We start from the raw sequence: 25849 nt of genomic DNA, 5'->3' as shown, positions 1-25849 counted from the left end.
GCACCGCAAACGCTGACTGGGCGTTTGCGGAGCGGCACCATAGACGAGAATAGGAGGCTTCAAAGCCTCCTGACTCGACCAGAGGCGTCCGTTTTGCCGCGACGCGACGCAAACGCTCCCGTTAGAACAGCACCATGTGCAGAATTGGCAGAGGCGTTTGGGAAGCGGTAAAAACGCTTCCCAAACGCCTCTCTGCCGCTTGCACACAAGGCTAGTGTGAACGTAGCCTTACTGATCCAGCCTCCGGCCCATCCATCTGGTCCATCAGGAGTCACTCTCATCTCATCAGATCATAAAAGCTTTGAAAAATGTCTTCAGATATTTCTTGGCCCCAGCCTTACATGTCTTTTTCAGTGGTGGTCGGGTTGCAGCCTTCGTTACCTTGGCCATGTCTCTGAGCACTGAACACCTTGTACTTCTGGGCATTCCAGGTAGTTTGCAGTTCTGGAATATGACAGCACTGGAGGATAATGGGTTCCTGGTAGCTTTATGTTTGATTCTTCTCAAATCATTAGCAGTTAATTTGCGTCTTATTTTCCTCAACAAATTTCTTGCGACCCTGTTGACTATTTGCAACAAAATGTTTGATGGTTCTGTAATCACACCCCAACATCTTAGCAATTTCATTAGTGCTGCATCCCTCTAAAAGACTGTTTACAATTTTTTTACTTTTCAGTCAGTTAAATCTCTTTTTTGGCCCATTGTGCCTGAAGAAAAGAAGCTGCCTAATAATTATGCACACCTTGATATAGGACATTGGTCTCCTCAGGCCACACCATCCCTCATTACACAAATACACATCACCTGTTATGCTTAAATCCAATAAGTATTCAAGTTTATACAGCTTGGAGTTGGACAATATGCATAAAATGATGATTTGGCCAAAATACTCACTTGCCCAATAACTGTGCACAGTGCAGTTTTAACTGAGCCTAAATGGTCAACATTCTTGCCTTGTAGCAATGGGTTCTTGGGTTCATTTCCTAGGAGTACTCTTCTCTGCATCACATTTGTATGTTCTTACTTTTTATGTATGGGTTTTCTTTATATTTCTCTGAGTTCTATAGCGGAATAGACAGACAATCTTGCTGTGTTGGAACTCGAATGTTTCAAAAGCTTACGCTTGGTTAAGCTTTCATTCCTTTTCTCTGAAAAAAAGGGACACTTAGGTCTCCTCACAACTGAGATCGCTTGATTTTGGCAACTAGAGAAGGATTGCAATGTTTAATCATTGCTTTTTAGACAAAAAAACACCAGGTTAATTGCTGGCATGGAGGTGCAACATTATTTCGATAAAAGCAGCACTTTTCAAACAATTTTAACTACATTCGGTCAGCTTAAGTTTTCTGATAAAGGCAGTTTACCACCAATAATTAGTGCTGGTTCACATATATGTGGATTGGTTGTGGTTTGATCTGCATCCAATCTGCATGACATGTGAAATAACATTGCTTCCTATGATGCCTGTTCACATATGTCCAGTGGACTGGCGGTCCGGATTCAGTTCAGATTAAAAAAAGTTATGTACAATTTCTGAGCAGTGCAGTCCAGTTCCGGTGCAGATTACAGGCTATTAACAACTTCCCGCCCAACCTATAGCAGACTGATGGCCGGGCAGGGACACTTCTCCTTCTGACTGGGCGTCATGTGACGTCCTGTCAAAAGGAGCCACTCACGCACCTGCGGGGCCGCGCAGTGGCGCGATCAGTCACTGGCTGTGTCCACAAGACACAGCCGATGACATATTGTATATACCAAACGCATTTTTTTTTCAAAGTTTTGGATTTTCTTTGTTTATTTTGCAAAAAATAAACTCAGTGGTGATTAAATACCACCAAAAGAAAACTCTATTTGTGTGAAAAAAAATAACTTGTTATGGGTAAAGTGTTGCATGACCACACAATTGTCATTCAAAGTGCAACAACACTGAAAGCTAAAAATTGGCCTGGGCAGGAAGGAGGTAAAAGAGCCCGGTATTGAAGTGGTTAACATCTATGGGATCCGTTTCTAAACCGCACATGTCTGAACAGGATAAAATCCTGTCCTAAACCTGATGTAAACCTGACTTGAACTGCTGAACAAGAACTATGTCAATTAGCTGTGAAACCTGAGCTTCAATCTGCTCTGAAACTGTAAATGGTAGATTGCATTGATCAGCTTTTAGGAGAAAAGGTGGTTGAAATTACAGAAGATTTGTCAGGTGTATGGCTAGTATCAGACAAGTAATTAAGCACACACTTTACATTTTTAATGGGCCCCATGAATATTTATTTTTTTACAAAACGTATATATGCAGAAAGTTTAGGAAAAACAGCAATTTTTAGATTATTTGCATTAAAAGAATCACATACTTACAGATAGAAAATAGAAAGGTCTGGCAACAAGGCAGAATGCAGTAAAAATCCGTACAATATTTATTACACATTCATCAAGACATAAAAGGGGGGAATCCAATAAAGAGCAATCCCTTCCTGGGTCTTAAGCCAGCCATAGATGGTTTGAATCTTGGCCAGATCAGCAAGGACCGGCTGAGTTGCGAACCATCTATGAGCAGGCTGATTGTACTCAATTCAATTGTACAACTTGGGTGCAACCAGCATGTCGGATTTTTTACATGCGATTATTGCTAGCGGCTTTAGCTGCTAGCAGCAATTACTGTGTTCTCCCAGCAGTGACAGCTACCCATGCCCTCCTGCCAGGAGAACAAAATAGCTACTCGAGGGATTCCCCCATTAACACTGACTGTGGGGGAATCAAACAATTTTTTTTTTTTTTTGCAATCTGTGATTTCAGGAAAGAAAATTGCATCATCTATGGCTGGCTTTAGCCATAACCGAGGGATGTCATTGCTGTCCCCTTTCTCACCTGGCTGTGTCTGGCTTTGTTGCCTTCTCAATCACTGACTTAAAGCGATACTAAAAGTAAATTTTTTTTTTTTTTGTAAAATAACAAACATGTCTATACTTACCTGCTCTGTGTAGTGGTTTTGCACAGAGTAGCCTATATCCTCTTCTGCTCAGGTGCCCCGCAGGCTGTCCTGGCTCCTCCTTTCTGTCGGGTGGCCCCATAGCAAGCAGCTTGCTATGGGGGCACCCACTGCTCTGTGTGTCCATTCACACATGGAGCCGGGGCTTGATCCCACCCCCTCTCTCCTCATTGGCTGACAGCTGCAGGAGCCAATTGCTATCGCAGCCAATGAGGAGGCAGAGACCCGGGACAGCCAAGGCTGTCGTGCACATTGCTGATCTCGATGGGGCTCAGGTAATTATTGAGGGGCTGGGGGCACTGCTGCTCACAGAAGGTAAAAAACCTTGAGCCTTTACAACCGCTTTAAATCAAGCAGATACATGAAAAAGTCAGGGCCAACCCAGAGCTAGTGATTTGCCTACTTGTTCCAGATTAGTGATTCAGATAACTTTGAAGCCATTGTATCAGCATGACAACCGGGAAACTACTTTTTTTTTTTTTTTTTTTTTTTTTTTTTAGCGGGTAGAAGTCAACAGTGGCATCTCACCTATGCTCTTAGTTTTAGATGATCACTTTTCATGTATTGTATATGAATAAACACTCTAAAAAGCAATGAATTCCCCTTAATGTTTAATCATTTTGCTATTTTTTAGGATCGGGCCGACTGCGAAGAGCGAATTTCCCACCTTAAAACATACCTGGAGACCAGTGGTGCTGCTTTAAGTCAGACTACAGAATTCCTTCCATTTTATGCCCTCCCATTTGTTCCTAATCCAGCTGTTCACCCATCCTTTAAAGAGCTTTTCCAGGTAATTTTTTTAAATAAAAACAAACAAAATGTATCTGTCTGCATAATGAGATTACAGAAGACCTGGGTGACAGGACTCATTTGTGAGATTGGGCTAATTTCACTAAGATGGATGAGTTAACTTAAATCCTTTCATTGCTTTATCTCATGATCATTTTTCCTAAATATGTTCAGTTTACAATCAAGATTAATGCTTAGATGGGATTCCCATTTTTTTTTCATATGAATGGACATTTAATTGCTAAATGCCTGATTTCTTTGTCATCGATTGAGAAACACAGACTTTGGTAAGTATTGGTTATGTGTGTTATACTGCTGCTTACAGGAGGGCTGGATGCTGGAAAAACAAATTTAAAGTGATGTTAAAGGCAGTTAGAAAAAAAAATAACAAGCATGTCATACTTACCTGCTCTGTGCAGTGCTTTTTGCTCAAAGCAGACCCAGTTCTGCTCTTTTTGGATTCCCCGCTTGTGCTTCTGGCCCCTCTCCTGCCAAGTTCTCCCACAGAAGGCAGCTTGCTATGGGTGCACCCAAGCAGCTCTGCATGCCCATTTACACACACACAGCTGCGGATCGGCTCCTCCTCTTTATCTCTCCTCATTGATTCACTGGCTGTGATTGACAGCAGCATGGCTCCCTCTGCTGTCTCAGCCAATGGGGAGGGAGAGTCCCCAGAGAGCTGAGGCTCTTGTGCACATCTCTGGATCGCAATGGGGCTCAAGTAAGTATTTGGGGGGGGGGGGGGTGGCTGCTCCACACAGAAGGTTGTTCACCTTCATGCATAGAGTGCATGAAGATAAAAAAAACCTTCAGCCTTTACAACTAGCCCCCTTCCAACTGTCATGCCTAAGTTTGTGGAAGGTTGGATGCCTCTTTTTCAGCTATGCTATAGAAAACTTTAATTATATTTTTTTATTGTGATTTTCCCATCTATCAACATCTATATTACACCATGGATATTTTTCTTCGGTAACTTCAAGCAATACCTCCAAATAAGCTGCTTGAGTAAGTCTTTCCGCAGCAGTTATCTGACATATCCTCAGCAAAATCTTTGGAGGCTGCTCCTGGACCCTGCTGGAGTGAAGATTTAGGGGGTTAGCCTTGAATGTCACTTTTGGGACCTGGGCTCTTCTTTTTTGTGCTTTCCAGACCTCTGGGTACCTTGTTAGCTGCAGACCATTTTGCAGGTCTGCATCGAAGGTAAGGCCTCTGGTGTGATGAAGTCTTTGAAGACTTACTCTGTGAATAAGCCCATGGAAGGGGCGACGATAGCCTGGTATGTGCACTAGACTTTGTTACTTCCCAAACTCCAGAGTACTGTGACAGCCACAAGTTCAGAGCCCCTGCACTGCTGTGTCCAGTCTTGAACTCGCTGTGTAGCACCAGTTGGACTGAAGCACTGGAAGCTAGCTCACAGTTGCCTTAGTTTTTGCGGTTTCTGATTCTAACACCTGATGTGGTGGCGGTTAAGGATGAAAGCGCTTCATATGGACATTTTCCAGGTAGACTGTTGTGCATGCATGATTGCCACATTCTTTTTCCTGCCTTTTCAGCCTTGAAGAAACACTGTCCTGTTATGGCTCCTGCTTCTCTAATGCCTTGAGGATCAGCCTGTCTTCAGTCTGGTTCCACTACCTGCCTATTGCGACTTTGTCACCCCTGGCAGCCTGCAACCCTGTTCGGCTAAAGCTGCCTGGGTTTGTGAGTATACAAGGCGTTGCCTCACTTGGCCTAGTTGTTAGCCAGTATACAGTGCAACATGTCTTCACAACAACACACAGAGGACAGTCCTGCTGCAAAAGGTGGCATCAGCCTATAATACTCTCTTGCTGCTCACAGCAACCTCTCAGTGTTCCCTTAGGACAGAAATCAACTGGCGCGCCCAAAGACAGCATGAAGGAAACATAGAAAAATTAATAAAACGTTACTGTAAAAATATAAACTTAATGTGTTACTAAACCCCCAACCATTAAATCTGTCTGTATATGCAGTAAAGTATGCTGGTTATACTCACTGTGGAACCTAAGGGGTTAATCCTCTGCATTGTGTAAAAAGGCTGTTTTATCCTTTCTTCTCTGTCCCTCCTCTTGTTGATATGACCACCTGATACAGACTGAATCTGTAGGCACATGCTCAGTTTGGTGTGTATTGCTAGAGAGGTTTTTTTTCTCTTGAGGGAGTGCATGTGATCAACACAAGGCCAAACAGCACTGTCCAGACAGGGTCAGGACTTTCACATCCTCCTAGAGCAGAAAGAAAACTCCTCCTACAAGCTTTAACCAGTACTCTGCTGAAGTCACAAGACTGCTCTAACTGCTGATGAGAGAAGATATTTAGCAGTTTATATTTACCAAAATAATTGCATTTCCATGTTGTGTGTACTGTGGGAGACCAGATATAGTGAATCCATGGTCCTGGGTTTAGTATCACTTTAGCAAAAAGAGTAGTAGTTGCCAGAAGCAAACTACCAGAGTTGGTAATAAAACACCCAAGCAATGTACCTCATATGTAAAATCACATATTTTTATTAATCCCTTGTAGGGAAAAAAGAATAGTATCCGTGGATAGTGACATATACAATCACTGAATACACATTGAATACAATGAAAGACAAGCAATCTGGATTGCAACATTAATGTATTCTAGTGGTATTCACTGAAGACTGGTTAGAGATATTTAACAGCGCTGTTAAGTTGTATATAACACCAAATTCTGTCATGTAATACATGGCTTTTTATTGTAAACATATAAACTATACATATAAAATGATTGCAATGAATCAACATGAAGAAGTCTGCACTGATTGGTGGACGAAACGCGTCAATGTAACGTACTGACGTCATCATACCCGGACGCAACGTCCCGCGTGGTTGATATCTTGGACTGGCGAGAGCAGTCATAGACACTGCGCCACTCAATATGCCTTATGATCCGGCGGGAACTCTGCACGAGAAGCAATCTATAATATGAGGTCTGATCGTTACCCTGACGGGGTCTGTGTGAAAAATGAATTTTATATCTATAACATGACAACCTAGTCTCAACTTGCTGAGAACTCAGTTCTTTGGAATCAGCTTGGCTATCAGCCAGTATGACGGTGGTGAGTGTGGTGTACTACAAAACATTGTTACTTCACCTGAAGTCATGCAACTATTTCTCAGCTGTACCATACATTTACCATGATGTTTATCTGGAGGAACACCCAGAAGGGATAAAGATATCCATATATTTTCATGATATATTAAGGTTTAAACCACACAGTATTCAAGCTATGAAGGAACATGGGACAGCATGAATTTTTCAACATTGTATAATTTCATGGAATCTTCCTTTGGCACTCTACAAATGGACATATACATCTTTTTTAAATCTGCATTTTTTGCAGTTCCCACGCATCCTAATTCTATAAATATCTAGCCACATGCCCAGTTATTTTGTTGATTCATTGCTATCATTTTATATGTATAGTTTATATGTTTACAATACAAAGCCATGTATTACATGGCAGAATTTGGTGTTATCTGCAAGTTAACAGGGCTGCTAAATATCTCTAACCAGTCTTCAGTAAATACCACTAGAATACATTAATGTTGCAATCCGGATTGCTTGTCTTTCATCGTTTTTAATGTGTACTCAGTGATTGTATATGTCACTATCCACGGATATAATTCTTTTTTCCCTACAAGGGATTAATAAAAATATGTGATTTTACATATGAGCTACATTGCTTGGGTGTTTATTACCAACTCTGGTAGTTTTGCTTCTGGCAACTACTACTCTTTTTGCTATATATTATTTTTTGGTTTACGCCCACACCATTATTAGGTGCGATCTTTTGAGCTCACCACTAGGTTACCCTGCCCTTATATTTTGTGGTATATTTATATTTTTGAATATTAGTATCACTTTAACCTACCTTAAATGTTCGCTTCAGCAAGAAGCGTGACGTTCACTTTCATTCACAATTTTCTTCATGTCTGGGTTATAATTGGTCACCTACACGGTACTGGGAGGGGGGTTGGGAGGCACAGAAGCAGTTTCCTGATGCAGAGTTGTTCAGTGAAGCTGCTGCTGTGGCAAATCTACTTGTTGTAGAATGCTGATCCCCGCCGACAGCGAATCCTACGTGGCAGAGGTATTCCCTGCCTCGCTGCCTAGGATTGGCTTTAACAGCTTCCTGGGTGGAGATCTTAGGTGCCAAACACTCCTGAGCTCGTTGCCTCCCTGCACTGCAGTGAGGGAGGACCACTTGAGAGTCGGCAAGGCAGGGAAGCAAATACAATTTACCCATCACTTGCCTGCGGTCGACTTGTAGATCGCTATCAACAGGTTGTCGACTCCTTTTTTTTTTTTTTTATATTGCTCTGTGCACAATTAATGTAAAAAAAACTAAAAAGGTTTCTACGCACATTTTAGTGCATTTTACCACCTGACCCACCTTCATTCCTGCACTCCTAAGTAAACCTAAGATTTATATCACTAATTCAGAATCAGATTTTTCCTTCCCTCTTTGCCTGTTGCCTTCTCTGGAAGAGCCTGTTTCCCAGCAAGTCCTGTGTGACTCTGCTTTACTAGAAATTATTGATTCTCTGATTGATGCACTGCGTTCTATCTTGCAGTTAGGGGATTAGCTTGGGCTTCCAAGCATTTGGTCTTACAGAGCTGTGGCTACTTTTCTTTTCCATCGTGTTTGAAAAACCTTCCTTTACAAGGACTCGAAACAAGTCATGGCTCTTCACTGGAAATATGGAACAGCATTTTTCCTTTTCAAGGAACTTTGTTCACAGGTGGTCTCTGCCCATTGTGGATACTGCATTCCGTCCATCTTAATGAACATACCACGCAACGGATTCATATTGTTTTTTCCCTTTAGGACATTCACGTGGGTTCTATTCTAGGGTGTCTGTTATCTGTCTGTCCTTTACTGGTGATGAGTCAGATTTGTGCATCCATGTTGGACCCTTGTAACATGGAGCTTTTAGATTTACAACTGAGGACTAAGCACTGGTAAACAGCAACATAATATATTTTTATTTTTGGGTTTAGATATCCTTTTAATGTTTGCTTCTGCAGAAGTTGGATCTTCAGTTTTGGCCTGGGCCTGTAGTCTATGGGGGCTCCACAGTAGCACAGAAAAGACTAAAGCTGGCTATAGATGGATTGAAATTGGGCCGGTTCAGCAGGGAGTGACTTAAGAAAATTGAGCCATGTATGGCCAGCTTCACTTAGGTACTTACAGGTACAAGCAAGTTACCTGTACTTCAGCACTGTTGTTTACTTAGAAAAATGTTCTAGGACAGATAAGACTCTCTTTACCATATCAATTCTTACTTTAGCATTATTTTTTTAGTCATAGATACAGAAGATTTTCATACTCATTGTATTTTGATCTTTTATTTTGTAAATCTACCTGGCTTGTAGAAACAGCTTTCCGTCAATACATGGAATTGGAAAAACAAAAGAAAAAGAGATATTTGCTGGATGTGAAAGTGCTGTTACAATAAAGACATAGAAATCCCATTAGAAAGTTTAGCATTCCCATTGATTGAATTATCAGATCACATCTTCACTATCTGAGAGCTCACAGATACAGCTTAACTGGGGGAAGACTTTGTGATGGGGTAAATGAAAGTTTGTGGTGAATTCTAAGCATTTAATATCCCACTGCTTGTCACTGTCTGAGAATGTTCATGTGGTTCTATATAATTCCCATTGCATCAGCGTGTTTGACATTACATCGTATGATGTGAGTTTACATTATGTTTCATTGTCAGGATTCCTGGGCTCCTGAGCTGAAATCACGATTGGAGAAGTTCTTGTCGGTGACCCTTAAAGCTGGAACAGCTCCTCGGCTGCTTGCATTATATGTATCTTTTAATTGTGTAAGCTGTGTGATAGGATGATTCAGTTTCAATTTTACTAAGTTGTTAACACTGAATCTTTTTGACCAAACTAATTTAAGTATGTGTTAACCTGTAAGCAGACTAATATTAATAAGCAAAGTTCCAACTTTAAAATATTGACTGCAATAATGAGCCATTTCTTGACCTCCTGGGGGGGAGATAACGAAGGGGCTGTTCCTGTAGCAACAAAACAACATATTTCTAAAGTCTTCTGTCATAACAAATCTTGGGTCACACAAAAAAAATCATTTTTAGGCAGCTGATGAGGGGCAGGGAGAAGCACATACACAGTCCTGGTTCCAGATTATTCTAGGGGAAATAGTAGCAATTAAGCATTTGGAGGAAAAGTTTATCAACCTAATTGTTTTTTTTTTCCTTTAGGAAGGGAAGTGTGGGGCTGCCTGAGGCTTTACCCTAAAACAGCAGATGGATGCCTAGAAGTCACTTTATGCTACTTAGTGGTTTTTGTTTGTTAGATGTTTACTTAATCTTCTTGCTTAAAGTTGTATTGAACCCAAAGATTAAAATTTAAAGGGTTAGTTCACCTCTACCATTTGTCAGTTCATTGATATGGTGGATGCATTTGTTTTTTTTTCTTTTTCAGCTAACGATCAAGCCAGTACGTTTGTTTTGCAACTTTCTTTTAAAGAACAAGCTGTGCAGCAAAATTAGCTGTTAGAGGGAAGAGACAAGCCATTTATTACAATGGTCAATGTTTATTCATTTATGTAAAACCTTCATCCCAAAAGGGAAAAAAAACTGTTGATCTAACTGCATATATAGTGATAGCTGGCGTTCAGCTTCAATTTGTTAGTTGACTCTCTAAATCTGCTAGTTCAACACTACCCTTACCCAGGCTGACAGTGGCTTTGTCCAAATGTGTCTGCTTTACTACTTCATGCAGAAACACTAAAGCAGCCCATATGAGTCCTTTTTTTGGGTTTTTTTTCCATTCAACTGGTGGGTTGAGTGAAAAATACTGACCCAATTCCCCCCTCCACACACTCAGGTAAACTCCAGTAACTCCCTTGTGTTCCTTCACTTTTTCCCCAGGAAAAGGTTATGTAGGAATGTGAGGGGAGAGGTGGAGAAACTGGACCTGCACAGACAGTAATTACACACTCCCAGAAGAGGGGAAAGGGGACTGTACTAGGAAATTGACCTTTCCTGGAGTAGTTGAAATTTGCACATTGCAAATGAACTAAAGATATTAATGGAAAACATTGCAAGTAAGGCAGGCCACAGATGATTTGATTTTCCTTCCTGCAACAACGGGTTGCAGGAAAGAAAATCGCCCGATACCCTCATCAAAATAGTCAGTGCGGGGAGTTGCCCTTACTGGGAGAACACAGTGCTTCTTGCTAGCAGCTATAGTCGCTGGCAGTCATCGCATGTAAAAATCCAACATGCTGGTTGTGCAATCAGCCTGCCTGTAGATGGCACTAACCTTGGCTGGTCCCTGCAGAACCTATGGCCGGTTTAAGCAGTGTTTAATACACTTGAATTTTCTATGCTTCAGACTGCAGTTAGGTTTTTGGCAGGATATTTTTAAAAGCACACTTGGATGGCATTTAAAAATATCACATTCTAGGTGTGATTTATTTGAAACTTCTATTCATCATGTAACTTCTGTGATTTCTTTTGTGTTTTATCCTAAAGTATACCATATGTAGTAATGAAAGGATTACATGCATACGTTTTGGCTAAATTTGTGAGATGTTAACAAAGATTTAAAATCATGTTCTGGTCCAACATATACACAAACATCCCACAGCATATTTAATACAGAGAAGAGATGTGGAGATAAGTAACCTATATAGTTTACCTTAACGCATTTATAATTCAGAAAGAGAGTAACCAATACAACAGAGGTAATTATGAATGCATTGTCATTTATTCACCAATTGTCCTTTTTAATTATGTAAACATGTGCATCATCCTCAAGTATGTTTGTGGCTACATTTTTAAAATAATTGTATACTATAAATTTAGGAATTAAGAAATGTGCTTTTTCTTGTGACAATGAAGAGCACAATAGGTTCATTGTTTAATTTGAAGTTTTGTTCTTTGAAGGATGTTTGTTGGAAGTGGGCCATAGTTTGAGTAAAACAACATTTTTAAAATAATAGCTATTGGACATTCTTGGGGAAAAAGTATAATATGATTTAATGGAATATTTTGACCTGAATTTTTCTTGCACCTTGGTCACAACTGTGTTGTAAAAATGAACTCTTGGGCTAATGAAGCTGGGCATAGACAGATTGAAATTTGTCCAGTTAAGCAGGGACCAGGCAAATTTTGATCTGTGTATAGTCATCCATGTTAAACCAAGTTGATCATTAGATTGAACTAACATGTTGGGAAAACTTCTGTCAGTCAGCGGTGGCAACTACTGATCAATGCACAGTTGTGTTCAAAAGTTTGCATACCCTAGCAAAAAACAGCTAGAATTGTTTGGGATACAAAGAAAAACACTCAGGTAACCTCAGGAAAAATACAGGCTGCTCTGGAAAAAGATGGTGTAGTTGTTTCAAAGAGCACAATATGATTATACTTGCACAAAATGAACTGTATGGGCGAGTTGCCAGAAAGAAGCTTTTACTGCGCCACCAAGTCTGGTGAGGCTTGTCAATGTTTTGTCGGGCATATTGAAACCGGTCTTTTTTTGGCATTTGCTCAGTAAAGGCTTCTTTCCAGCAACTTGACCATGCAGCTCATTTTTGTTCAAGTATTTTTATATTGTGTTCCTTTAAAAAAAAAAACAGTCTTTTTCCAGAGCAGCTTGTATTTCTCCTGAGGTTAACTATGTGTTTTTCTTTGTATCCCGAACAATTCTTCTGGCAGCTGTCACTGCAATCTTTTTCGGTCTACTGACCTTGGTTTGGTATCAAGGCTTTGGATATCTTTTTATATCCTTTTCTAACTTTATAAAGTTCCATCACCTTGTTGCACCAACCTTTTGACGGCTCTTTTCTGCTCCCTATGGCTCAGTATCTAGTTTGCTCAGTGTATCCACATGAGAGCTAGCAAACTCATTCACCATTTATACACAGACACTAACAGATGTGGGAAATTAACCTTTATTTGCCATTTTTAACCTGTGTGTGTGTGTCCTCTTGTTTATCTGAACCAAGGCCAAACATTCCAGGGTATGTAAACTTTTGATCAGAGCCATTTGGGTGATTTCTGGCATCATTATGATTTAAAAAGGTGCCAAACACTTATGTAATAATAAAAGGCTTCATGTAGTCACTATCCTTAAGTCTAGGTTCACACCTATGCGTTTTCCATTGCATTTTGCAGAAACGCACAGCAGTCCATTTAACATGATTTCCTATGGGACAGGTTCACATCTCTGCGTCTTCATCCTTTTTTAAATGCAAAACGTTGTGTTTTTGGTTCTATAGACTTCAATGGAGACTCTGCAGAAAAGCATGTAGTCCATTTTTGACAAGTTTTTGGTGCATTTTCATCTGCCTGGCAACAAGTTGGAAAATAAAAACGCAGCACAAAGGCAAAACGCATGGTAAAAAGCACTGCAGAAACAGATCAAACTGCATAGGTGTGAACCTAGCCTAAATAAAAGACAGTTTTTTGGCATGATCAGTTATATTTTCAATATCAATGCCAAAATTTCATGATTTGTGTTAGGTTGTGCAAACGTTTGAGCACAATTGTACTGACAGTGCCAGGTCCCTCTATCGGAATACAATGTCCCTGTGGGGTGATTCCATTTTCCCCTCATTTCTGTGGATGAAAGAATCCGTTCCCTTTTTCTGTTTTTTTTAAATGTGATTTAATCCACAAGCTGAATTTAAAAAAAACTACCCATTTTATGGCCAGCTTAAAGTGATACTAAAGATTCAGAAAAAAACCCAAACATGTCACACTTACCTGCTCTGTGCAATGATTTTTCACAGAGAAGCCCTGATCCTCCTCTTCTCAGGTCCCCCACCAGTACTTCTGGCCCTTCCCCCCAGCTATAAGCCACACACAATGCAGCTTGGCCCTGCCACCCTCTCCCTGGACTTATTCTTTTTATCTCCTGTAGTATTTAATGCACTTTTTATGATTTTCCTGTTTCAGGAACAAAGCATTGCTTAACGGTTGTCTTTTTGGTACAGATGTGCAGTTGCAGCAGCATTTAATGGAGGCTGAGCACAGGGCTATCACATACATGAAACGTTTTAATAAGATGCAGTCTGACTATCATAACCTGATTGGTGTCACAGCTGAGCTTGTTGATTCACTGGAGGCAACCATCAATGGAAAGCTGGTAAGAAAATGTAGCGTTTGTAACATTGTGATGATTGCTGCACTAGAATAGCAAATGTGGAGTGTGAGGTTTACCACAAGGGCAGGAGAATGTAGGATAAGGTGGATTCATGTTACTGGCATAGTTAATGCATTCGTAGACATGGGAAGGTGGTTAGAAAATCAGACCCTTTGCATAATAATTGTGTGGGAAAATTTGGGCAAGAACATGCATAATTGTACTGATTTAGTATGCAAGTGTATGTCCTGTTATGCAGACCATAGATGGGCCGTTTTATGGGCCGAATTGTTGGCTGATAAATGGAAAATCGGTCGTTGCTTGCACCGATGCTGCCACCAATGTCCATGAAAAACGGCCGTTTTTTGTGGATTTTACAGCATGACCGATAAAAGTAAACGAGAAGATCTGTGAAAAACATCAAATGGGCTGACCCCACTAATGGTGTGAATATCAGCCGATTTTTCGTACGGACGAAAATTCGTCCTATAAACAACCTGCCTATGGCCAGCATTAGGCTGCTAACATTCTGCAACTCTCAAACAATGGCAACTGACTGGGAAAATCCACCTTCATCAGTTCTGCCCTGCCCTTTGGTCAGCCTTGGGATGTAAATTGATGGATTTCCATAAATATGAGACTGCTGCTCAAGGCAGTTTAGGTAAATTGCTTATGAAGAATCTGAACATCAAAACATTCTTTTTTTCACCTAATGTGCATGCCTATTGTTTGGTGTTATGTTATGGTGTGACTATAGGTGTGAAGATCTGAATATTTAGTCTGTTACTGTTTTTGTTTTAGGCTTGGTTCACATCTCTGTGGGTGTGTACTGAATGTAGACAGCCCATTCATTTCAGTGGGCTACCCTACCTACTAAAATACAGAGAAAGAAGTCCCTGACTCTTATTTAAAAATCGTACCAATCGCATGGTGCTGCATTATCATGTGGCTTGTTGCACATGAAAATTCTCTACATTTGCTGATTTCTGAAGGTGCCTTTTATTCTTAATGGTACCCCTGTACATCTGCCAAAGAGCAGCACATTTACGTGTTGGGAACGTGTGCAATTTTGCGCTCATTCCCAACATGCGGTTAGGATTTTTCCTTACCGTTCTCAGTTGGTCTAATTGGTACATCTGTGTGGAGGCATTTTCTTTCCAGACAACCCAAAACATTTCTATTGCTCTTCATAGAATATGATATGTCTTATTTTCAAACCAAACGTTTAGAAAGCAACCACCTTGCGATCATGATGCTGAAAAGATCAGCGAATAACCATAACATGAAGTGTCCACAAGGCAAAGACTCTGATGGAAGCAGCCATTTTAACTCCTGAGCTACATAACAGTTAAAAGGAAGGGCAAGGATTTGCTTTTTGGCAGATTCATTTTAACAAGAAACTTTAAAAGACAATTTTTGTTATTATTTATTTGTATTCTTTCCTTTTCATAAGAGTAGAGGTATCAAACTGTAAGACAATTCTATATTTGCCTGAAGTAAAAGCTGTTAGAACGCACTAAAATTTGTACTTTCACATACATGCTTTTAGGATTACAAGAGAAAAATGTAAAGGCTTTGTTTACTGATAGGTAACCTTCCTCCAGGAATCTAGACAGAATGTTAGTTGGCAGCCCTGAGCTCAGGCAGAAATAAATTAGCACTCTTTTATTTTAAAGCAGTATTCAGGGTTTTTTTTTTTTTTAATTACAATGAAGATTGTCTTTAAAATGTATATAAACAGGGACAATAATCCTTTTTTTTATTTTTTATTTTCTCACTGGCACTCTCCAGGCAACTGGTGTTCTGTGTTGGCCCCAGAGTGCTTTACAGTTCCAGGACCATGATGGACCCACTGGCATACTCTGACCCCAATGACTCCCATAGGAGTATGCCTACCTGAGGGACAAAGATTGTCTGGAATGTGTCATGGGTCCTGCATTGACAATCTCTAGTATGTTACAGTGTTTGTTGTCACACAGAAATTGCTACAAGTGTTTTTAGGGCTTTGCTCTATTTGCAGCCTGGTGTATTTGACCTAGTCTCCTGACACCTCCCCCTATGTGGTTCATGGATGAAGAATTCATGCTGCAGCACATTACAATGTGTCTCGTACACTCAGACAGTTAGTGCTGCGCCACAATAGTATCCTGCAACATTGTTGCTTCTCACAGTGCTGTGATGTGTATGTACTCTCTGCCTCTTCCCGTGTACACTGAGATTTCACAGCCACAGTGCTCCTCATAGGAGCGAAAATTCTCCTCATCCTATCCTTGCTATTGCCTGCAGCAATGCTATCGGAGCCATATAACCTCTTTGCATCTACTGCTGATTTTTTAATTGCCTAGGAGTTTCACACCTTTATATACTGAATGTCGGATAATAAGCGTAATGGAATTGGTCTGGGTGGCCTTTCCTGCTCACAGTCCATCTCTGGGGCAGTTTGCAGTGTCCCTTCTTGGGGGTCTGACATTGACAGCCTGAGTGTCTGTCCCCGGCTTGAGTCTCCATGCTCCCTGGAGCCCCCCTAGCTCCCTCTGGTGTGGGTTGCTCATTGGCACTATCCAGGGAAGAATTTCCTGTAGCTATATCTGATTTTTTTTAACAAAATCACTTCCATGATAGGAAATTTAAAATGCAGGGACCACTAGCGTACTTCTGCACCTTCTCCTACAGCATCTGATATTCCTGCAGCTGCTTCTGCTCAATTGAGGAAAATGAGAAATGTAAGCTATCCTTTTGGGTTGAGTTTGTGCCTAAGGAGGCTGAAACTGCTGTCATACCTCCTAAGCTTAAAGTTACCATTACTGTTCTTTTTGACATGGTGTGTACATGTCTGGAAGTGGAGCAATCTGTGTCTGATTATTCTGAAATGGCCAGTCTGGGTCCCCAACCTGTTAAAACTTTTCCTGTACACTCTGTACCTGTACACTACTGCAACCTCTTTTGTATGATCGTGACTGATCTAATATTTAATAAGCCATTTTCTTCTCCCAAATTTTTTTGTCGGGCCATACCTGTTGAAGTTTTTAGCAAAGAAGAACTTCAGTCCTCTGTCCTTTTGCTCTAATCCCCATGCCTTTTGATGGGGAACACCTCTTTGCTACTTGCTTGAACAACTTTATCAAAGATGACAGTGGAGGAAAGAGCGCCCTTTTTGCTCCAATAAAAAGAAAGCTAAAGCTCAGGCTGGAAAACCTCCTTTTTCTGAAGCTAAAATGAGTTCCTTTCATTTCCTATAGTCCTCCAAGTCTGGGACTCAGTTCGATTGAAAACTTTGGACTCCAAAGCCTTCCAAGTCTGCAAGGAAACCTTGTTTCCAAAGCAAAAGAGGGCTTGGGTCCCATTCTGATTCCAATTGCACTAAATTTCTTTACTTAGTGGCATAAATTCCACATGGAATGCACCATTATCAATATTTGTTTCCCTCATTCCAAGAGGTTCTGTGAACTATGTGGACATCAAGGATAATCACATGCATGACCCTAGCTTTGCATCACGTCAACTTGGTATGGGCACACAACACCACCCCAGTTCACTGTCCTTCCGTTTTGTTCTGTCTGTTGCACTTCATGTATTCACCAAGGTTCTGTTCCAACACCTGTGCTTTCTCTGTTAAGCCCCGTACACACGATGAGAATATTGGACAAATTATCGTCCATATTTTTTTTTTTTTTTTTTTGGCATGCTAGTCACATATTGATAATGAAAAGGTTACGAAAGTTTTCATAGGACCACATAAAAATTCAGAAGTGATGTCATCTATTGTAATGTAGTTGTATTGTATTTTCAGGCGCACAATGTACTGATTAAATAAAAATTGTACGATTTGGTATCAGAAAAATTTTCGTGCTTGTCCCCTCGAATAATTTCAGATGAAAGCTGTGTACTAATGATCAGATTATCGTACAATCGCTTCGAAAGCTGTATTTTTTTTTTTTTGTATGATTTTCTGATCATGTGTACTAGGCTTTATGCTCAAATGGTGTCCTCTTCATGGGATATATAGATGACCTCCTGCTGAGAGCACAGTTGTTCAGACCCTATCAGACAATGTCCAAAGGGGACTGTTCAGATTCTTCATTGGTTTGGTTGAATCATCAGCTTTCAGAAAAAAGCTCTAGAACTGACTCACTGCTTGAAGTATCTAGGTCTCCCTCTAGATCAGGCTGTCTGAAAGGGTATATTTTAAATCGCCACCATAAAAATGACAGATCTGTAATTAAAACCGCACACAAATTTGGGTGCCCCACACTTAAGCAAGTAGCATATCAATTGTTAAAGTTTAAAATATGTTCATTTCCACACTGTATTTCAATTATTTCTAGTCTACTCCTAATAATCTGAACAATTTTGAACTTTGTAAACGTACTTTGTGACGATCCCCACACATTTACTTCCTTGAATTCTGAGACGCGTAATCACTAAGCCCTGTGAGTAGACACTGCTGTGTCAGAGTTTACAGAGCCTGCCTTCGTAACTACAGAGGTGCTGAGAGGAGGAATTTCAGGAGGAGGCAGTAGAGGAATCACTGCTTGCAGGCAGCAAGGTACCATGGGATATGTAGTCCTTAGAAATTGAAAGTAAGGCAGAGGAGATGCTGCAAAGCTTGCAGGGAATCTAGGAAATTGTTGAAAGAGATGGCCAGCAGACAAGCAGAACTCACAACATGAAATATTTTTTTACGTAAGCTTATATTTATTGTGGAAATTAACTATTGTTTGCATTGCTATTACAATTCTGATAAGAAAGGTCTATGCTGTGAACATAGAATGCCTTTAAAACCCCCTAACTATTGCACATCTTCTAAATGGGGGAATGTATTCTTTCCTTGTAGATGTTGGTACTCTATAATATAACATTTACCTCTTAGTGTTCATCAAACTTGAACAGTCCTGGCGTCCTAGAAAACATGCATAATAAACTGACTCCACTCTGAACAAATTGGTATAATTGCAGTATTCTTGAACTTTGAATATATGGTTTGTAGCAACCACATTGTTTTCTTCTAGCTCATCCAGCAGGTGGCATACAGAAGCTGCTTTTCAAATTTAATTTTAAGGACTGAAATTATTAACTATCCAGCAGATGGCGTGTGTTTGAAAAGTAGAAAATGCTGTCATTAGCTAAGAAATTATGTTAGGGCTATGCTGAGCTTTTTCTCCTGAGAAATGTAACCACATGGCATGCCCCCCCCTCAAGTTGGAAATTTTCTTCCAATGTTATTGTCAGCAAGTGGTTAACTCTCACTACTAGGAGATTAAATTTACTTCTGTACCTTTATTGCCTGGTACACACTATGAGAAAATCGAGCGAAAAAAAACACTTTCGGAGCGATCGTTCGATAATCTGTTTGTTAGTACGCAGCTTTTGAGAGCTAATTACAACAGTTCATGCAAAGTTATCTAAGTTCTCATGCACACTGGACATTTTTACAGCTGCAGTTTTTTTGGCTTTTGACGTGTTTTTCTACAGCCAGTAAACTCCCCAGCATGTTATCCTATGTGTCCATGCACACATAGACTGTAATCAGCGTTTTTTGGCAGGGATGGTTTCCGGCTGGAAAAAAACCCAGGACTAGTGGGTTTCTAGATGAGTTTTTAGCTGTAAAAACACTCTAACGCTGTAAAACGCGACAAACCAGCGCTTTTGGACTTTTTTTGGTCAGAACAGCACAAAACGCCGCAAATGCGGAAAACCGCCGCTAAACGCTAATACAAAAATGCTAACAAACTCATATTTTAACGTGACTTTACACAGCTAACGTTACCAGCGTTATTAAAACACCCAGTGTGCATGGAGCCTAAAGCAACAAGCACGAACATTTTTTTGTAAGATAACAGAACTAACGATTTTCATTTAATCAGTACGTTATTCTTCCATTTAACAAAAAAAATAGAGTAACCAAGACCACGGCATGCTCAGAAACATGAAAACAACCTGGAAGGAGAAAGGGCAACAAAAGCAATCTTTTTGTTTACAATGAAAATGCTCCTAAATATGAAAATAGCATAGTTTGCAGGATAGAAAAATGTTTAATCGATCCTATGCTACATCTGTCCCTTACTTTCTCTACACTGAGAACTGAACGATCAAATACCCCTGATTCCTCAGTTCCCAGGTTTGCTTTGAGCACAGAGCAGTAACTGTCAGTCACTGGCTCTATGCTCTGCCCCTCCAGCGTTCACTGGAGCGACAGACTGTGGAGGGGCCAGGAGCTGTCGGGTCAGGCCGCTATAAGACATTGTCAGGATCCCTGCAGAGCCTGGAACAGCTCTTTGATGTCAGCCTACAGTGGGCTTTTGCTTCGTTCTGCACTCCTGTGACCTACAGGAGAAGTATGGCCAAAGCAGCACCCTTAGGGCTTATTCACAGGGTGGTTGTAAACCCTTACATATACCCACTGAAGTGACTAGCTTCAGGTGATACACAGAGATTAAACAAATCCTTCTTCATAAGTTGTACCTGTTTGTCTGCAGCCATCTGTCCTGTAGATTGTTCTAAAAACACACAGCTCAAAATATTTTTTTCTCAGCTCTTGCAGCAGGGGGCGGGGATCTGGCATCATACACACTGCAGAGCTACAGATCAGAGCTCCAGTGAAACCTGAAGCCTCAGTGGAAGGTAGGGGCACGCCTTCCTCCAAACAGGCTTGGATACTTACAGAAAAACACACAGACCTGAGAGTAAAAGTCACCTACCATGTGCTGTAGGGGGGCAGGTCATCTGCCTGTTGGTTGCCATGTCAGGAAAAACTGTCAGAAGTGAGTTATACAGATAGCAGAGAGGAGAGATCAGAGAGGAGCCACCCTATAGCAGGATGTGCTTTTTACATTTTTTACGTATGAGGTTTACAACTACTTTAAATATAATAAATAAAACCTTTAACAGTAACAAATGAAAAGAAGATAGAGAGAGAGAAAAAAAATAATCAAAAAATTTCTTGATTGTAGTAAAACACTAATATCACACTAAATGTTGTAAATTGTTTCAAACAAGATTCACACAACTCCCAGGAATCGCACATTCTTCTAATTGGATTCAATTGAAAAATGTTTTAATCCTGGGTCATAGTTGTGTGAACCTTGTATGAAAACCTTTTTAAACAGAAATCTTCACTTGCCTTACCAAATATATTTTCTGCGGACGAGTGCCTTATGTAGCCCATTCAAATGAATGGCCTATGAAAACGGAGCACAGAGGAAAGTGCGCATTCTGGTGGGAAACGGCACTTACAGAGATTTCCCTTTCTCTTTAACTGGAGTGGAAGTGAAGGAAAATCTAACAGGGAAAAGAACAACAATAAAAAGGGAACTCTCATCCCCTACTCAACTTAAAAAAGCATTTTCACTTCTGCCTGTGTTGCTGTTGATGACTTTCCTTCCTGTATTATCCCTAGGACAGTGCGTAAGGGGAAATTTCTCCAATAGATACTCAGACAGCAACAATAAGAGGTTCCAAAGTGTTTCCATTTTATTCAAAACAAAAAAACGTTTTGGGTATAGATAGATAGAATTTGATGTCCAACCTTGAGTATTTCATCACTCATGAGAACTTCTTAAGGTCTCCCACTTAAAGTTGTTCTAAAGGCAAAAGGTTTGTACTTTAAAGGATGAATTCACCTTTTGACCAAAAATAATAGATGCACATTTTTTGCAGGTAAAAATTTTTTTACATTGCATTTTTTATTTTTGGTTGCAGGACCCTGTAAAGCATTGCACCAGCAATCAGCAGATTACTGGTGCCATGCAAGTCTCCTACAGACCTGTCAGTATATCTGCTTGCCCGTATGGGATGTACAGGCAAGCTGATATACTGACAGGAAGAAACTATGAACTATCACGATGCTTCACAGTGCAATGATAGCTCATTGAAAACTACAGGCTGACAGCCGCTAAGGCTGTCAGGACATGTAGTTCATTCATTCACAGTACTCTGTGAATGAATGATGTGGCTGTGTGGGCAGAGCCCCACACGGCCATGCACTTTTCAAAAAACGACAGCTTGTACAAAGAACTTCTCCCCGTACTGCTGTCACAGGGAGAGGGGGAATGGGCGGCGGTGGCAGCATTAGGTATATGTTCCACCCTTAAAACGGGTGGAACATGTAGCATGTTCCCAAAGGTGAACATATCCTTTAATGCATTCTCTGCATTAAGGAAAAAAAACTTCCAAAACCCCTCCCTAAACACCTGAGTCCTCTCTCGATCCAGCTCTGTGCCTGGCCACAGTGGAGCTCTTTTCTCTTCCTCTTCTCCCAGGACACACAAGCCAGTCAAATCCTGTAAGGGGGGCGTGGGGCACATAGCCGAGCTGTGCTGTGTCTGTCTGTGGATGCACACAGCCCGGATCGGGAGTGTACCTGCACGTGCACCCCCATAGCAAAGGGCTTCCTATGGCGGTCCGAGCAGGAGAGGAAGAGTGGACAGCGATGATGGGGGACTGCTGAAAAGGAGATAAAGGGCCATTCTGTGCAATACCATTGCACAGAGCAGGTAAGTATAACATCTTTTTTAACCACTAGCCTACAGGGCACTTATACCCCCTTCCTGCCCAGGCCAATTTCCAGCTTTCAGCGCTGTTGCACTTTGAATGACAATTGCGCGGTCATGCAACCCTGTACCCATATGAAATATTTATCATTTTTTTGTGACAAAGCTTTATTTTGGTGGTATTTAATCACCTCTGGAATTTTTATTTTTTCTTAAACCAAAAACCACTGAAAATTTTGAAAAAAAATGTTTTTTCTCAGTTTTTGTTATAAAAGTTTGTAAATAAGTGATTTTTCTCCACTGATGTGCGCTAATGATGCTGCACTGATGGACACTGATAGGTGGCACTGATGGGCACTGATGAGGATGCACTGGTAGGTGGCACTGATGGGCATTGACAGGCATCACTGATGGGCACTGAAAGGCAGCACTCATATATGGCACTGATAGGCGGCACTGACGAGCACTGATAGGCGGCACTGATTGGCAGCACTCATAGGCACTGATGGGTGACACTGAAAAGGCAGCTCAGATGGGCACTGATATGTGGCATTGATGGGCACTGGCACGTGGCATGGATGAGCACTCAGAGCTGGCACTGATGGACACTGACAGGTGGCGCTGCTGGGGCTACACAGATCATCAGGGCACACTGATAATCAGTGCCCTGATGATCTGTGTACATGTCTCCTCCGAGGAATGCTGATTACCGGCTCTCCTCATGAGCTGTCAGCGTGACAGCTGATCACATGACCGAGCCAACATCTTCGGCTCTTTCCGTGGATCGGTGATCCGCTGTGTCCGGAGGCACAGTGCACCCCTGATCGCCGCGCTCCAGGAGCCACGCATACGCGGTAACAATGGGAGGACGTCATATGACGTCCTGCCAGAATGAGAAAACCACCTTGCGTCCATCATATTACTATATGGCGGACAGGAAGCGGTTAATAAATAATGCATTTAGAATAACTTTATTGCTTTTTTAAGGACACGCTTTTTTTTTCATCTCGTCTTGCAAAAAATTATTTATTTTTTTGCAATCCTCAGATAAAGCAAGGCAACCAAAACTAAAAAACACACTTTTGCTTGACCAGTATTAATTTAAAAATAGTTGACTGTAGATCAAAGTATATATTTTATTCTGTAATTTGTCCTGTGTAAAATGACACTAAAATTATGATTCTGGTACAAAACATTGCAAAATTATTTACAATAAAATAGTGGGTTTTTTTTTCTTCTTTCAATTTTACACTTTTTTTTAAATGTGACAAAAAAAAATATTACAAACAAAATGATAAAAAAAAAAATAGAAAGGATAAAATAAATCAGCAGGAAAATAATAGTTGAAGGGAGAATGAGAAGGAGTTCATCAAGGCTGATTAGGGTAAATTAAGGTTATTAAGGAGTGTAATCTTGAGGAGTATGAGATCATCAGCCAAGCAGATTGGTAAAAGAAAAGGAGGCTTTTATTGCTCAAAAGTAAAACAAACCAGCTTGCAACATAAATGAAACAACCATCCACACCCCTGGTATCAATCAAGCCTCTTGGCTCCCCGCCACAAATAAAATAACTTGCTCCTCACAGGCTTATGTCCCTGCCTGCCTCAGGGGTTCCAAGGGCCAAGTCACTAGCACCTTAGCTATGTCCCAGTCACAAGCAGTCCACCACTCTTGCTCTTAGGTGTGTTCTGTTTAATATTCCATTTTATAGACGCCCTTTGGCTGTTTCCTGTTTCTGCAGATGGATTAACCTCTTCAGGACCAAAGTCAGTAATTAGGGTTTGGAGGCTCTTAATTTCTCCCACAAAAGTCTTTCTGAGCCTCCACACTCTGGGTTCTAAATGAGGATTTACCATTCTAGTGAGTACTGTAAATAGGTCCTCTTTTGTCCAACTGGACTACACCAAAGCCCTCACTCTGCATTGAGAACCCCTGAGTGCTAAAAATGTCTCTTATCACTAAAGGGGAAATACATGTGGTCCAGGACAGACCCCCAGCATCCTGTACAGAGGTTAAACAGAAGCAGTTCTTATTTAAAAAAAAAACAACAACTTTTTCTCCTTAGGTTGTTTTAACTGACATCTCTTTGATCTGCAGATGAATGAAACAGAGTAGATACAAAATGTATACACACATCCAGTGTACTATGATGAAGATTTTTGGGACCCGTGTAGCACATCCAGTGCCCTAAACTTGTTAAACAATATCTAATCTTAATACTTTTTGCCGTTGATAAGAGATTATATAATTTTATAACGGCCAGTGTGGTAATTTCAGCGGAACCAAGATAATTGCCAAGCGACGATATATCTGTCCCAACTTTCTTGTAAAGTATGGGATAAAACCAAAAGATTCTTAGAGGGAACCGGATGTGCACAACAGAACACATACAAGAAAGTGATAAGAAATCTTCTAACAGTGTTAGACTGGTGTAATTTGACTTGTGTTACATTACTTTAGCTACCTGTTTACAATTGTTTGATATACCTTCTATATTTTAGATAACTCCAGAGTACCTGCAAAGTGTGTGTGTGCGACTTTTTAACAGCCAGATGAGAGAAAGTGCTGCACAGAGCATTGACTTTACCCGGCCTGGCACTGTAAGTACTTGAAGTGTAACTAAATCACACTGACCCTTTTTTTTTTTTTGTAACACCTTTGTTTCCAATGGCCTCTTTCATACATTGCAAGTAATGACTAATGTGTATTTTAAATCTATCTAAACTTTTCCAGTGAAAAAGCCATATCTAAAAGTAAATATGTACTATTGAGCAGGAAAAGTTACAATACTCATGGCCTTTAGCCTTTACACATACCCTGCTCTGCTTACGCAGTTCAAAAAGATTTGCATGTAATATTTGTCTTATGTTTTTAGCTCTTTACATACTTATAACTGAGATGGCGTACAAATATTTGTTAATTGACCTAGTTTCATCACAGGGCATATTTTAAACATTGCAAGAAACAATGCGTCCCAACACAGCTCTGATGGCCATGATCCCTACATAGTTTAGGGTTCATGTAATTTAACAGTTGATTTATATTTCTAACCTAAAATTATTGTGTCTTTCCTAACATATTTGGCTAGTATGCATAATTAAATTGCACAGTATATTAGCACATTTTGGCATATTTGCCTCTTGAACAATGTCCTCCTAAGCCACGTTGTCAGTGCTCCCACTGGTCACAAGTGTGTCCATCTTATCCCAGTCTTCCTTCCAGATTTGGTCTGTTTGGCTACTTGAATGGCCAGGCTGCGATGATGTCACTTTTGCACATGCACACAAAAGTCACATCATTACAGCACAGGCAGGCTGTGCTACACATTCTGCTGACAGGCAAGGGAGAAGAATTTACAGTAGGATAGAAGAGGCCAAAAGGGTCTTATCTGTCTTAAAAACAGTACCTG

The 25849-nt window shown here is 40.6% G+C and overlaps 1 protein-coding gene across 3 annotated transcripts in view; it reads left to right on the top strand.

Moving 5' to 3' along the window:
* The window catches only part of ARMC9 (armadillo repeat containing 9), a 207083-nt gene that overhangs the window by 53353 nt on the left and 127881 nt on the right, over positions 1–25849 (top strand). For all 3 annotated transcript variants that reach the window (XM_089685434.1, XM_089685436.1, XM_089685435.1), the window contains exons 5-9: positions 3621–3776; positions 9550–9642; positions 11525–11549; positions 13803–13954; positions 24942–25040. In XM_089685434.1, coding sequence (XP_089541560.1) covers positions 3621–3776; positions 9550–9642; positions 11525–11549; positions 13803–13954; positions 24942–25040 — 525 coding nt within the window. The remainder of the gene's footprint in view (positions 1–3620; positions 3777–9549; positions 9643–11524; positions 11550–13802; positions 13955–24941; positions 25041–25849) is intronic.

The sequence above is a fragment of the Staurois parvus genome, unplaced genomic scaffold (genome assembly GCF_062004578.1).
Source record: "Staurois parvus isolate SC_StPar_1 unplaced genomic scaffold, SC_StPar_1.0 ptg000376l, whole genome shotgun sequence".
NCBI lineage: Eukaryota > Metazoa > Chordata > Amphibia > Anura > Ranidae > Staurois > Staurois parvus.
Note: the sequence above shows the minus strand (reverse complement) of the source record. Positions and strands in the feature narration are given on the sequence as shown.